General features: G+C 34.4%; 1 protein-coding gene across 4 annotated transcripts in view; it reads left to right on the top strand.

Annotated features, from left to right (window-relative positions):
- The window catches only part of SPATS2 (spermatogenesis associated serine rich 2), a 152,904-nt gene that overhangs the window by 113,402 nt on the left and 24,565 nt on the right, over positions 1-14,937 (top strand). For all 4 annotated transcript variants that reach the window (XM_007107491.4, XM_055085642.1, XM_007107492.4 and 1 more), the window contains 2 exons: positions 3,193-3,301; positions 4,434-4,483. In XM_007107491.4, coding sequence (XP_007107553.2) covers positions 3,193-3,301; positions 4,434-4,483 — 159 coding nt within the window. The remainder of the gene's footprint in view (positions 1-3,192; positions 3,302-4,433; positions 4,484-14,937) is intronic.

Here is a 14,937-nt window from a genome sequence, read left to right as displayed (position 1 = left end):
GTTGTTACGTCTCCTTTTTCATTTCTAATTCTATTGATTTGAGTCTTCTCCCTTTTATTCTTGATGAGTCTGGCTAATGGTTTATCAATTTTATTTATCTTCTCAAAGAACCAGCTTTTAGTTTTATTGATCTTTGCTATTGTTTCCTTCATTTCTTTTTCATTTATTTCTGATCTGATCTTTATGATTTCTTTCCTTCTGCTAAATTTGGGGTTTTTTTGTTCTTCTTTCTCTAGTTGCTTTAGGTGCAAAGTTAGGTTGTTTATACGAGATGTTTCCTGTTTCTTAAGGTAGGATTGTATTGCTATAAACTTCCCTCTTAGAACTGCTTTTGCTGCATCCCATAGGTTTTGGGTCGTCGTGTCTCCATTGTCATTTGTTTCTAAGTATTTTTTGATTTCCTCTTTGATTTCTTCAGTGATCACTTCGTTATTAAGTAGTGTATTGTTTAGCCTCCATGTGTTTGTATTTTTTATAGATCTTTTCCTGTAATTGATATCTAGTCTCATAGCGTTGTGGTCAGAAAAGATACTTGGTATGATTTCAATTTTCTTAAATTTGCCAAGGCTAGATTTGTGACCCAATATATGATCTATCCTGGAGAATGTTCCATGAGCACTTGAGAAAAATGTGTATTCTGTTGTTTTTGGATGGAATGTCCTATAAATATCAATTAAGTCCATCTTGTGTAATGTATCATTTAAAGCTTGTGTTTCCTTATTTGTTTTCATTTTGGATGATCTGTCCATTGTTGAAAGTGGGGTGTTAAAGTCCCCTACTATGATTGTGTTACTGTCGATTTCCCCTTTTATGGCTGTTAGTATTTGCCTTATGTATTGAGGTGCTCCTATGTTGGGTGCATAAATATTTACAATTGTTATATCTTCTTCATGGATCGATCCCTTGATTGAATCTGTTATTTTTGCCTGAAGCCCATTTTCTAGTGATCAGTGCTAAGTTTTTTTCTCTTTTTAAAAATGTATATTACAAATTTGCCCTCTTTGTATTATAGATTATATACCTTCCCATTTGTATGGTTTTAAACCTTATCATTGTTCAATTAAACCTGAAACAAAAAAAGTATAGAATGATATGAAAGCAAGTGTACTAAGAAAGACTTAGGTTCTAATACAGATTCTGCTAATTACTTGAACAAGATACTTTACTTCTCTTCGTCTATAAAAGGACTTCCTTTTCAAGCAGTATGGCTGACTAGATACCCTGAAAACATTTCTAATATACAGTGCTTACAAATACAGAATGAAAAATAACACACATCATTTTAAATGCATAGCTGGGGAATTTCCTGGCGGTCCAGTGGTTAGGACTCTGCGGTTTCATTGCAGAGGGCCTGGGTTTGATCCCTGGTCGGGGAACTAAGATCCTGCAAGCCACATGGCACGCAAAAAAAACAAAAAAAAACAAACCTTTTAATACCACATTTGAACTTTTATTATCATATATGAACTTATGTTGTAAGAAACAAAATTTCCTAGCTCTATACACTGAAAGGACCTAGAAATAATGACTCCCTGGTAGCAATAAATACACCTAGCTCTTAGATCTTGGTTTCTAACTACCACTTTCTACCAAAAAGAATCAGGTCTTCTTGAAGAAATAACCAATTTCACATTGTGCAGTAAGACAAGAAATGAAAATTATAAGGATTAGAAAGGAAGAAAAAAAAACTGCCATTATTTATAGACAATACTGCTGTCTACATAGAAAAACCAAGAAAGCAACAAATTATTAGGAATAATGAAGTCATCAAAATAGCTAGATATAAAATCAGTATACAAAAATGAAAACAGAATATGCAATTATTGTAAAGTATATATTTTTAATCTCAAAAGATATAAAATACCTTAGGAATAACTGACAAAATTGGAATTCCCTGTTTTAAAGGGAAATTTGGCATTTCTAATGAAATTGTAGATGCCCTACTGTTCAGGAATTCTACCAGTGGTTATATATAATAGAGGCATCCTCTCACTGTTTACAGAAGACCCTTTTGTTTTTTTGGTTTTTTTTAACAATTTGCTAAACATTGTCATAGACACTGAGTATTCAGCAAGTAAGCATAAGCATAGGAATATTTATTATAATATTTTTCATAGTAGCCAAACATTGGAAAGAACGTAAATGTCCATCAACAGGAGAATGAATAAATTGGCTATATTCATACAATGGAAATGCTATGTAGCAGTTAAAATAAATGAATAAGATGCATTTATCAACATGAAAAATAAATCTAAAAAAAATTGTTACATGAAAAAGCAAACTGAATATTGACATGTACGATATGATAATATTTATGTAATGCAAAACAGTAATATGTATTACCTGTGGATACATACATACATCATAGAAGTACAAAAACATGTATCAAAATAACACCAAATTCAAGGTAGAGATCTCTGTGGAGAGGAGGGAAATGGAATTTAGGAGAGACTTCATGGGCACTTCAGTTGCATATATATTTATTTTATTAAACTGGCTGTCATATAGTGAGTGTTCATTATGTTTTATATGCCTGGAATAGTTTATAATAATTTAAATTATCTTTAATCATTATTATACAATTAAATGATATGAAGTAAATGTTTTGAAAAATGCTATACTAAAATCTGTTATTGTTGGTGGTTCGTTAAACTTCCCACCTTTCTCTATAGTTTGCTAAAAATGAGGAAATGTTGATGCTAAATTAATACCTGATACCTCAGTTAAACCACCCTTTCTTGAAATAAAATCTGGCACAAATCTTCTTTTTTAATTAATTAATTAGGTTGCACTGGGTCGTAGTTGCAGCATGCAATCTCCTTAGTTGTGACATGCGAACTCTTAGTTGCAGCAAGCATGTGGGATCTAGTTCCCTGACCAGGGATCGAACCTGGGCCCCCTGCATTGGGAGCGTGGTGTCTTAACCACTGTGCCACCAGGGAAATCCCCTGGCACAGATCTGTTTCTAGAAATGTTCTGCTTTCTAAGTTTTGAAATTAATTTTTATGTACTGTTATCACTCATCTGTTAATCATTCCCAGTGAGTTGGTTGTATGTACTCACACTGACACTAAAGAGTGATATATCTTGTTAAAAATGAAATGGTACCCTTTCTGTTATTCTCTGTATTAGATCTCAGTTTCCAACTGACCTACTGATATTAGAATTAAATGAACTTGTCTTCTTTTCCAGATAAATGCAGTACGTGCAATAGTTCCCAATAAGAGTAACAATGAAATTATCCTGGTTTTGCAGCACTTTGATAACTGTGTGGACAAAACAGTACAAGCATTCATGGAAGGTAATCCTAGCTCAATATTTTTATAAGTTTGTATTTGTTCAAATATAAGTTGTTTCAGCATTCTATAACATTCATTCGGCAATCTGATGTTTCATAGATGATATAGCAGACGCCATGATAACATAACATACCATGCTATTTTTAAAGATATCTCTTAAAGCTCCCTATTTCAGCCCTAGAAGTAATTCGTTCATAATCTATATAATACCTGGAATAAGAGACAAGCTGAGAAGACTCCATCATTTTATTCAGAACGTTCTCTAATGGTAGTTAAGAAGAAATTAGGTGGCCATTGGTATAAGGGACTTGATTGGAGTTGGGTTTAATAAGAATTTAAGAAACAATGACAAAATAGTGGTCCAGTAGCTCAGCCACAGATGGCAGATTCAGGGACTCAACATTCTTTTTCAGGCTCCAGTACCACTTAGTGTGGCTCTGGCAAGTGATACAAATATATGGGTTTGAGCGTCCTTATCTACCATACAAAAAATGGTAGGCTTAGCCAAGCCTTCTGATTTATAGAGTTGAGGAGTGTTTTACAAACTTCTTTCCACATAACTTGTTTGGGAAAAACTGCCTAAAGCTATTGCATCATTGAACAGTGACAGCGACAACAGAATAGGTCTCCCTGTTTCTATTTTTCTGAATTTACCAGTATAGAATAAACATGTACAAATACTGTAAGGTTTTTCTTCATCTTCATCTGTTTTCTTTATAATGTTAGTATTTGGGTCTAGGGTAGTATACAGTTCTCTCTGAAACAGTGTAGCTAAGGTGGTTTGTAATCTTCTGAAGGAGAGAGGATACCATACTTGGGCTGAAACCAGTCATCTTTGTATTCGGTCAAAGATATATAAATAAAAGAATCTTTAAAATGGTCAGGCTACATTAGTCTCTTCTTGGAAGAACTTACTGAGGAAGTTGAATGGAGAAGGGGGATCTAAATGGGCAGGTATTCTAAAAGGTAAGCATGATATGATTATCTCATTACATTAGCTTAGAGACTTGAACCTTAACTTTTCCTATTGGGAACTTTGGAGATTTTCCAGCAGTTACAAAATTCAGGGACACTAATTCCTGCTTGAGCATGCAAGTGGTAGGAGAAAAAATATGTAATTGGTTTCTCTTACAGGTAGTGCCGGTGAAGTACTCAAAGAATGGACAGTAACAGGCAAGAAAAAGGTAAAAATTAATTAAATTTATAAGTGTGATATCAATATTTGTATTATAAAAAAATTTAAGCTCTGCCAAAATATTTGAAAGATTTACATATGCATCTTCAGTTTACCTGGTTAAGAAAAGTTTTCTTCTATGACATTGAAACACAGCTATGTACATAGAATACCACACAAACTCCTCCATGTGATTTTAGGCAGGAAGCAGAATGACTCTGCCATGGTGCAATTGCGGAGGGTATTAATATTATTAATATTAATGTTAGGCAGGGATGAAACTAGAGAGCATGTCAAGGAAAGCAGAGTTCCTCTAGAGAAAGTGATCTAGTCCAGCGGTTTTCAACATAATTCATATCATAGGTCAGTTAAAACAGTTCAGATTTTTAGGTCAGACCACTTGTGTTGTAATCTCTGATACTAATGAGCTTTGGCTTAAAGCCTAAAGAGGGGCTTTGCTACTATTAGCTATGCAGAGGGGTCTGATAGTCCAATTCAGGGTTGTAGAAGGCACTTGGGCTGTGGAGTCAATCAAAACTGGATTTATATCCTTTTTCACTACTTACTGGCTTTATTTCCTGAGAATATTGTTTAACCTTAGTGTGCCTTAGTTTGCTTATCTCTAGAATAGGAAAATAATATTAACAAATGCAAGTACTTAATACAGTGTGTAACATATTAGTTCTCCTTATCCACTTAAAACCAAAATGCTTTCCCCAAAGGATACTAGCTGGCCTCAGAATGCTTCCCATAGCTCTTTACTCTAAATCTGGTTCCTTTAGGAAGTGCTTGAAGTGAATTTCAGTCAAGTATCTCTATGAAATCTCTTTAGGGTCTATATTAGGTTAGTGCTGGAGTTCTGGAATACTTTCTTGATGACTTCACATCACTTCATTAGGAGTTCTGTTAAGTATTGATTAAACCAGGCTTGACCCCAATGACCCTTGAGAATTTTTTCTAAGAAGAACTTAATACTACTACAGATTGCCCTGAAGCTCTCCATACCTGTAGCTTTGAATATTTGCTTAACTTCTTCCCATTGCTTTCACCTAACGTGAGTGTGTGTTCTGGAGAACAGCAGTTTATTGGCCCAGGATAATAGGTTATTAGTGATGTGAGATATGCATGAAGCTGGAAAAGTATGTGTTGGAGACATAAATTCCTTAAAATTTGGAGAAAGAAAAATGGCTTCAGTTTGGCAGTCCCAAACACCCAAATCTAGTTCAGTTAACTACTGGGATTAGTTCAATAGGATGTGACCATGAACAGTTACTGGGACAGGTATTCTATACATAGGACAGTGATATGAAAACTTAGCCAGTTCACATGGGATAAAGTATTTAAGAGAAAGAGAGATGAGAGCTGTGGAGAGGAAATAATTATATCTAGCATTACAGTAGTATTCCTATTAGGGCCATGAAAGGGGTTTAGGGTAAAATTAATTCAGTCATGTCAGTCTAACCTTAGAAATAGAATTAAGTATTTCTAGTAGAGCTGTGGTTTGACAAAATAAAAGGTAAAGGATTTTTGTTTTAATTTTAGTATTTGCATAGGTAATATATTCATGTGGCTCAAAATTCAAAGCTATAAAAGTGAATATACTGAAACATCTTTATCCCTGGGGATAGTTCCCAGCCATTTGGTTCCACACACCAGAGGCAAACTGTATTATCAATTTCTTATGTACCTTATGGGATATTTTATACATATATATAAGCAAATATGAATATATATTCTCCTCTTTTCTTGCTCCTTTTTCATGTAATATATCTTGGAGCTTATTCCATGTCAATATATAAAGAGCTTTCGTGGTTTTTTTATGAATGTATACTCATCCTACTGTTTAGATGTACCATAACTTACTTAACCGTTTCTTTATTGATCAACATTTGGGTTGTTTGCAGTCCTTTGCTATTATTAACTATACTTCAGTGAATAACCTTGTACATATATCATTTTGCATGTGTTAGTATCACCTAGGATAAACTTCTAGAAGTGGAATTGCTGGGTCAAAGTGTATATGTATTTGTAATTTTGATAAGTATTACCAGATTGCTATAGAGTACCACTTTGCACTCCCACAAGTGATAAATGAAAATGCCTGTTTCTTTATACCTTCAACCCTACAGTGTTAGGAAACATTTTAAACTTTGCTAATCCAATAGCTGAAAAATGATATTATAGTACAGTTTTTTTCCAAATGTTTTTTTACTGTGGTAAAATACACATAAAATTTACCATCTTAACCATTCCAGATCTCTCTCTCTCCTTTTCTTTTTTGTTTTTGTTTTTGGTTTTTTTCTAAGTCAATATCTGGACTAATATGCCAACGAAGGGTTTATATTTTACTTCTTTTTTAAAAAAAATTGAGGTAACATACCGGATTGACATATACACACTACTGTATATAAAATAGATAACTAATAAGAACCTACTGTATAGCACAGGGAACTCTACTCAATACTCTGTAATGACCTATATGGCAATAGAATCTAAAAAAGAGTGGATATATGTATATGTATAACTGATTAATTTTGCTGTACAGCAGAAACGAACACAGTTTTGTAAATCAACTATACTCCAATAAAAATTAATTTTAAAAAAATTGAGGTATAATTGACACATAACATTATATTAGTTTGAGGTGTACAATATAATGATTCACTATTTATATGTATTGTGAAATGATCACCACAATAAGTCTAGTTAACATTCAGCACCATAATGGTATCAAAAAAATTTTTTTTGTCATGATGAGAACTCTTAAGATCTACTCTTAGCATCTTTCAAATATACATCTCCAGAACTCCTTTCATTTTATAAAACTGAAACTCTATACTTATTAAAAAGTAACTCTCATTCCCACCTCCCTTCTGCCCCTGGCAACCACCACTCTACTTTCTGTCTCTATAATTTTGACTACTTTAGATAACTCATATAAGTGAAATCATACAGTAGTTGTCTTTTTGTGACTAGCTTATTCAATTAGCATAATGTTCTCAAGTTTCATCCATGTTGTAGCATATTAGAGAATTTCCTTCCTTTTAAAGGCTGAATAATATTCCATTGTATGTATGTATCATATTTTGTTTATCCATTCATCCATCAATGGACACTTGGGTTGCTTCCATGTTTTAGCTGTTGTGAATAAATGGATGTACAAATATGTCTTCGAGACCCTGTTTTCAGATCTTTTGGGTATATAGCCAAAAATGGAATTGTTGGATCATATGATAATTCTAATTGTTTGAGGAACCACAGCAGCTATACCATTTTATATACCTACCAACAGCACACAAGAGTCCCAGTTTATCAACAGCCTAACACTTGTTTTCTGTTTTTTTCTGATAATAGCCATTCTGAGTATAAGGTGATATCTCAGTGTAGTTTTGATTTTCATTTTCCTTATGATTAGTGACATTGAGCATTTTCATGAGTTTGACCATTTGTATATCTTCTTTGGAGAAATGTCTATTCAAGTCCTTTGCCTATTTTTTAATCAGGTGGTTTTTGTTGTGGTTGTTGTTGTTGAGTTTTAAGAGTTCTCTATATATTCTGGGTATTAATCCCTTAGATATATGATTTGCAAATATTTTCTCACATTCTGCATGTTGCCTTTTTTCTCATGAAGTCCAATTTGTCTGTTTTTTTCTTCTGTTAACTGTGCCATTGATGTCATATCCAAGAAATCATTGCCAAATCCAGTACTGTGAAGCTTTTGTCCTACATCATTTTCTTCTAACAGGTTTATTGTTTTAGGTCTTACATTTAAATGTTTGATCCATTTTGAGTGAATTTTTGTATAATGTTTTAGGTAAAGATCCAACTTTATTCTTTTACACTTGGACATTCCAGTTTTCCCAGCATTATTTGTTGAAAAGACTGTCATTTTTCCATTGAGTGGTTTTGGCACCCTTGTCAAAAATCATTTAGGCATATATGTGAGTTTAGTTCTGGGCTCTCTATTCTATTCCGTTGCTCTATATGTTTGTCTTTTTTTTTTTTTTTTTTAAGTTTTTTGGCCACGCTGTGCGGCCTGTGGCATCTTAGTTCTCTGACCAGGGATCGAACTTGCTCCCCCTACAGTGAGAGGGCAGAGTCTTAACCACTGGACCTCCAGGGAAGTCCCTATATGTCTGTCTTTTTGCCAGTACTACACTGTTTTGATTATCGTAGCTTTGTAGTAAGTTTTGAAATCAAGTTGTGTAAGTCTTCCTGTTTTGTTCCTCTTTTTCTTTTCTTAAAAAGTTTTTATTGAAATGTAGTTGACTTACAGTGTTGTGTTAATTTCGGCATATAGAAAAGTGATTCAGTTATACACACACACACATATACTTTTTTAGATTCTTTTCAATTGTAGGTTATTACAAGATATTGAGTATAGTTCCTTGTCCTTGTTGGTTATCTATTTTATATATAGTCGTGTGTATATTTTAAGCCCAAACTTCTGATTTATCCCTCCCTGCCCCCCACACCTTTCCCCTTTGATGATCATAAGTTTGTTTTCTATGTCTGTGAGTCTGTTTCTGTTTTGTAAATAAGTTCATTTGCATCATTTTTTTAGATTCCACATATAAGAGATATCATATATTTGTCCTTCTCTGTCTGACTTCACTTAGTATGATAATCTCTAGGTCCTCTTTTTCAAGATTGTTTTGGTCCCTTGAGATTCCATATGAATTTTAAGATAGGTTTTTCTATTTCTGCAAAAAATATCATTGGGATTTTGATATGGATTGCACTGACTCTGTAGATCACTTTGGGTAGTATTGACATTTTAATATTAAGTCTTCCAGTTCATGAACATGTAATGTGTTTCCATTTATTTATGTCTTCTTTAATTTCTGTCCACAGTGTTTTATAGTTTTCATTGTACAAGGCTTTCACTTCCTTGGCTTAAGTTAATTACTAAGTATTTCATTCATTTTGATGCTATTGTAAATTGATTTATTTTGTAATTTACTTTTTAGATTGTTAGTTCATGTATCGAAGTACAACTGATTTTTTTTTTGATTCTTTGGTCCCGCCCCCACTTCTTATTTTTATTTATAAATTTTTTTTTTTTAATATTTATTTATTTATTAGGCTGCATTGGGTCTTAGTTGTGGCATGCAGGATCTTCGTTGCAGCACATGGAATCTTTCATTGCGGCGCGCAGGCTCTTCATTGTGGTGTGCGGGCTTCTCTCTAGTTGTGGTGCGTGGGTTCCAGAGCGCATGGGCTCAGTAGTCACAGTGCGTGGGCTTAGTTGCCTCACGGCATGTAGGATCTTAGTTTCTTGACCAGGGGTTGAACCCACGTCCCCTGCATTGGAAGGTAGATTCTTAACCACTGGACCACGAGGGAAGTCCCCAGAAGTACAACTGATTTTTGTGTGTTGACTTTGTATCCTGCTGCTTTGCTGAATTTATCTATTTGTTCTGTGTGTGTGTGTCTGTGTGTGTGTAATCTTTAGCGTTTTCTACATATAAGATCATATCGTCTGCAAACATATTTTGCTTTTTCCTTTTCCACTTGGATGCCTTTTATTTCTTTTTCTTTCCTAATTGCCCTGGCTATAACTTTCAGTACTGTGTGGAATAGAAGTGGCAAAAGTGGGCATTCTTACCTTGTTCCTGATATTTGAGGAAAAGCTCTAGTCTTTGACCATTGTTCACTGTGGGTTTTCATATATGGATTTTATTATGTTGAAGTAGTTTTCTTCTAATCCCCATTTTTTAGTGTTTTTATCATGAGAAGGTATTGAATTTTGTCACATATTTTTTCTGCATCAATTTAGATGATCATGTGGGGTTTTTTTCCCTTTATTCTGTTAATATGGTGTATTACATTGCTCAATTTCCTTAAGTTGAACCATTCCTGTGTTCAAGGAATAAATCCTGCTTGGTCATGGTGTATAATCCTTTTAGTATGCTGCTGAATTTGGTTTGGTACTGTTTTGTTGAGAATTTTTGCATCAATGTTCATAAGGGATATTGCTTTGTAGTGTCTTTGTCTGGCTAAGTGTCAGGGTAATGCTGGCCTCATAGAAAGAGTTAGATAATGTTCCCTTCTCTTCAGCCGTTTTTTGTTTTGTTTTTTAAAGTTTGACAAGAGTAAGTGTTTGGTAGAATTCACTAGTGAAGCCATTGGGTTCCGCGCTTTTCTTTGTCAGGAAATTTTTGATTACTGATTCAATCTCCTTACTAGTTAGATTTTCTATTTCTTCATGATTTAGTATTGGTAGGTTTTGTGTTTCTAGGAATTTCAACATTTCATCTAGGTTATACAATTTGTTGGTGTACAGTTGTTCATAGTATTTTCTTATAATCCTGTTTATTTCTATAGAATTGGTAGTAATGTACCCACTTCCATTTCTTATTTTAATAATTTGAATCTTCCCTCTTTTTTTCTTAGTCCATCTAGCTAAATGTTTGTCAATTTTGTTGATCTTTTCGAAGAACCAGCTTTTGCTTTTATTGATTTCCTCTACTTTTCTGTTCTCTATTTCATTTATCTCTGCTCTAATCTTTATTATTTTCTTTCTTCTGCTAGCTTTGGGTTTACTTTCTTCTTTTTATTTATTTTTTTCCTAGTTCCTTAAGTTATAAAGCTAGGTTGTTAATTTGAGATCTTAGTTTTTAATGTAAGCATTTGTAAATTTCTTCCTTAGCACCGCTTGTAAGTTTTGGTATATTGTATTTTCATTTTCATTTATCTCTAAGTATTTTCTAATTGCCCTTGTTATTTCTTCTTTGATCCAGTCATTGTTTTAAAATGTGTTGTTTAATTTTCACAATATCATAGATTTTCAAGTTTTCCTTCTGTTATTGATTTCTAACTTTATCCCATTGTGGTCAGAGAAGACACTTTGCATGATACCTATCTTTTAAAATCTGTTGAGACTTCATTTGTGCCCCAGCATATCATCTCTCCTGGAAAATGTCACATGTGCACTTGCAAAGAATATGTATTCTATTGTTGTTAGGTAGAGTGCTCTGTATACGTCTGTTAGATCTAGTGGGTCTGTTGAGTTCTTTAAATCCTTTATTTCTTTACTTATCTTCTGTCTAGTTATTCCGTCCATTACTGTGAGTAGGGTATTGAAGTCTCCAAATTTTATTGTAGAACTGTCTATTTCTTCCTTCAATTCTGTCAGTTCTTGCTCCATATATATAATTTTTTTAAGATTTATTTATTTATTTACTTACTTATTTTTGGCTGCATCAGGTCTTAGTTGCGGCATGTGGGATCTTTGTTGAGGCATGCAGGATCTTTCATTGTGGCGCGCAGACTTCTCTCTAGTTGTGGCGTGTGGGTTTTCTCTTCTCTAGTTGTGGCATGCAGGCTGGGTGGGTGGGCTCTGTAGTTGTGGCATGCAGGTTCCAGAGCACATGGGTTCTGTAGTTTGCAGCACGCAGGCTCTCTAGTTGAGGCGCACAAGCTCAGTAGTTGTGGCTCGTGGGCTTAGTGGCCCCGCGGCACGTGGGATCTTAGTTCTCTGACCAGGGATTGAACCCGCATCCCCTGCATTGCAAGGCAGATTCTTTACCACTGGACCACCAGGGAAGTCCCTGCTCCATATATCTTGATGGTTTGGGTCTGTCAGGTGCATAAATGTTTCTAATTGTTAAATCTTCTTTCTGTATTGAACTTTTTATTAATGTGTAATGTCCTTCTTTGTCTCTTGTAAGCTTTTTTTATTTAAAGTCTGTTTTTGTCTGATATTAGTCCAGCCATCCCTGCTCTCTTTTGGTTGCTATTTGCATGGAATATATTTTTCCATTCTTTCACTTTCAATCTATTTGTGATTTTGAATATAAAGTGAGTCTCTTGTAGACAGCATATAGTTAGATAGTGTGTATTTATCCATTCTGCCATTCTCAGTCTTTCGATTATAGAGTTTAATCCATTTGCATTTAAAGTAATGACTGATAAGGAGGGACTTCTTTCATTGTGCTATTTGTTTTCAATGATTTTAGATTTTTTGTCCCTCATTTTCTACATTACTGTATTTTTGTGTGTTTAATCAGTTTTTTTGTAGTGAAATGGTTAAATTCCTGTCTCGTTTCCTTTTGTGTATAAGCTGTAGCTATTTTCTTTATGGTTACCATGGGGACTCCATTTAACATCCTAAAGTTATAACACTCTAATTGAATTTATACCAACTTAACTTCAATAACATACAAAATTTTTGCTCCTTTACAGCTCCATCCCCACCCTTTTTGGTTGTTGATGTCACAAAATTACATCTTTATACATTGTGTGCCCCAAAATATAAACTAATAATTCTTTTAAATGCATTAGTCTCTTAAATTATGTAGAGAACAAGATCTGGAGTTACAAACCAAAGTTGCAGTAATATTAGGTTTTAGACTGATAGTTGTTTGTTTGTTTTTTTTAATGTATTAGTCTTTTAAATCATGTAGAAAACAAAAAGTACAGTTACAAAACATTGTTACAATAATACTAGCTTTTGTAATTGCTCACGTATTTTACCTTTATCAAGTTCTTTATTTCTCCGTATGCCTTCAAATTACCATCTAGTGTTCTTTCATTTCATGTTATAGGACTCCCTTGAGCATTTCCGGCAGGGCAGGTCTGGTGGTTATGAACTCCCTCAGCTTTTGTTTATCTGGGAATGTCTTAATTTACCCCTCAGTTTTGAAAGACAGTTTTGCCACATATAGGATTCTTGGTTGACAGGTGGTTTTTTTTTTTAGTGCTTTGATTATATCTGCCTTCTGGCCTCCAAAGTTTCTGACGAGAAATCTGCTAATAATCTCACTGATGATCTCTTGTGTGTGACAAGTAACTTCTCTATTGCTTTCAAGATTCTCTCTTTGTCTTTTGAAAGTTTGATTACAATGTGTCTCACTGTCTCTTGGAGTTCATTAAGCTTCTTGGATGTTTATAGTCATGTCTTTCACCAGATTTGGGAAGTTTTCAGCCATTATTTCTTCGAGCATTCTTCCCTTTCCCTCCTCCCCTTCTCCAGTTTACACGATGCTATGTTGGTTTGCTTGATGGAGCCCCACAGGTCCCTTAGGCTCTGTTCACTTTTCTTCAGTCTTTTCTTTCTCTTCCTCAGACTCAGTAATTTCAATTGTGCTATCTTCAAATTCACTGATTCTTCTGCCTTTGAATCCCTTTAGTGATTTTTTTAAAATTTAAGTTATCATACTCTTCAGCTCCAGAATTTCTTTTTTGATTTCTTTTTAGGTTTTCTAATATTTCCATTTTGTTCATATTTTGTTTTCTTGACTTTTCCCACATCTTCCTTTAGTTCTTTGAGCATCTTTAAGACTGTTGTTTTAAAGTCTTTAAATTAAAAACAAAAAATGCCCTAGGCATTTGAGGGAAAAAAATTCTCCTTACAGAAACTGCTAGCTTAGGAACATATTACGAATCCAAGTTTACATAATTAAAGTGAATCTTTGGATGAAAAAATAAATAAATTCTTTAATATATGTCTCAACAGGTCTTTTTTAGGGAAAGTTTCTGTTGATTTATTTTTGTCCTTTGTATTGGCCACACTTTCTTGTTTCTTTGGGTGCCTTGTGATTTTTTTTGTTGAAAACTAGACATTTGAATCTAATAATTTGATCACTCTGGAGCTCAAATTCTCCCCCTTTCTCCAGATTTGCTGGCTTTTGTTATTATTATATTTTTTAATTGTTGTAAGCTGTCTCTGAACCAAGGGTCAGCCTAAGGTGTAAACTTAAGGTCTTCTCAGGTCTTTTCTAAGCTTTTCCCTGGGCATGCATTGGTTACTTTGAAATTTTTTCTATATATGCAGTTGTTTTTGAACGTCCTAGTCTTTGATGTCCGGCTCCCAAAAGGGAATAAAGAAAAATGAAGTGGGGAGGAAGGGGACCACCCCTTTAATTCCCCTGAAGGTCACTTCAGCCAGAGGGGGAGGGGCTTGAAACAGTGGGAGGAGGTACAACAACAGTGGTTGCCTTCCTCTTTGTCTCTACCTTTGTAATCAAAAGCAGCAGTCCATGATCACAACACAGATCCCAGATATTTGAAGGACAGGTTCCTTTTTGCCTACCCTGGCTTCAGCAAGCTACGTGCCAGCTGTTCCAAGAACAGGTGCACAGCTGCCTGTTCCCTAGCTGGGGGTGGGGGGTGAGTATCTGCTACTGAGCTCAGAACTGAAATTGCCTGAAATTAACCACAATTTACCATCCAAGTCTTCTCCTGGAAATTATAAGCCTTCAATAGACTCCAGAGTTCCAAAATAGTTAGATTCTGCCAGTGTAATTGTTGTCTAGGTGGGGAGACAGATTTCTGATGCAGCATCCTCTGCAGTGCAGATTTAATTTGTCTTTATTAGACTGAAGTTTCACTTCATTCCATATGTTCATATCCTACACCACTTTTTCTGTCGGGTTATTGTTTTGTTTGTTTTTTGTTAGAGCTCTCTCTTTATATTTAGCCCTTTGTATATATTACACATTTTTTTCACATTTTTAAATT

The sequence above is a fragment of the Physeter macrocephalus genome, chromosome 6 (genome assembly GCF_002837175.3).
Source record: "Physeter macrocephalus isolate SW-GA chromosome 6, ASM283717v5, whole genome shotgun sequence".
Classification (NCBI taxonomy): Eukaryota; Metazoa; Chordata; class Mammalia; order Artiodactyla; family Physeteridae; genus Physeter; species Physeter macrocephalus.
This window is presented reverse-complemented; position numbering and strand designations above follow the sequence as displayed.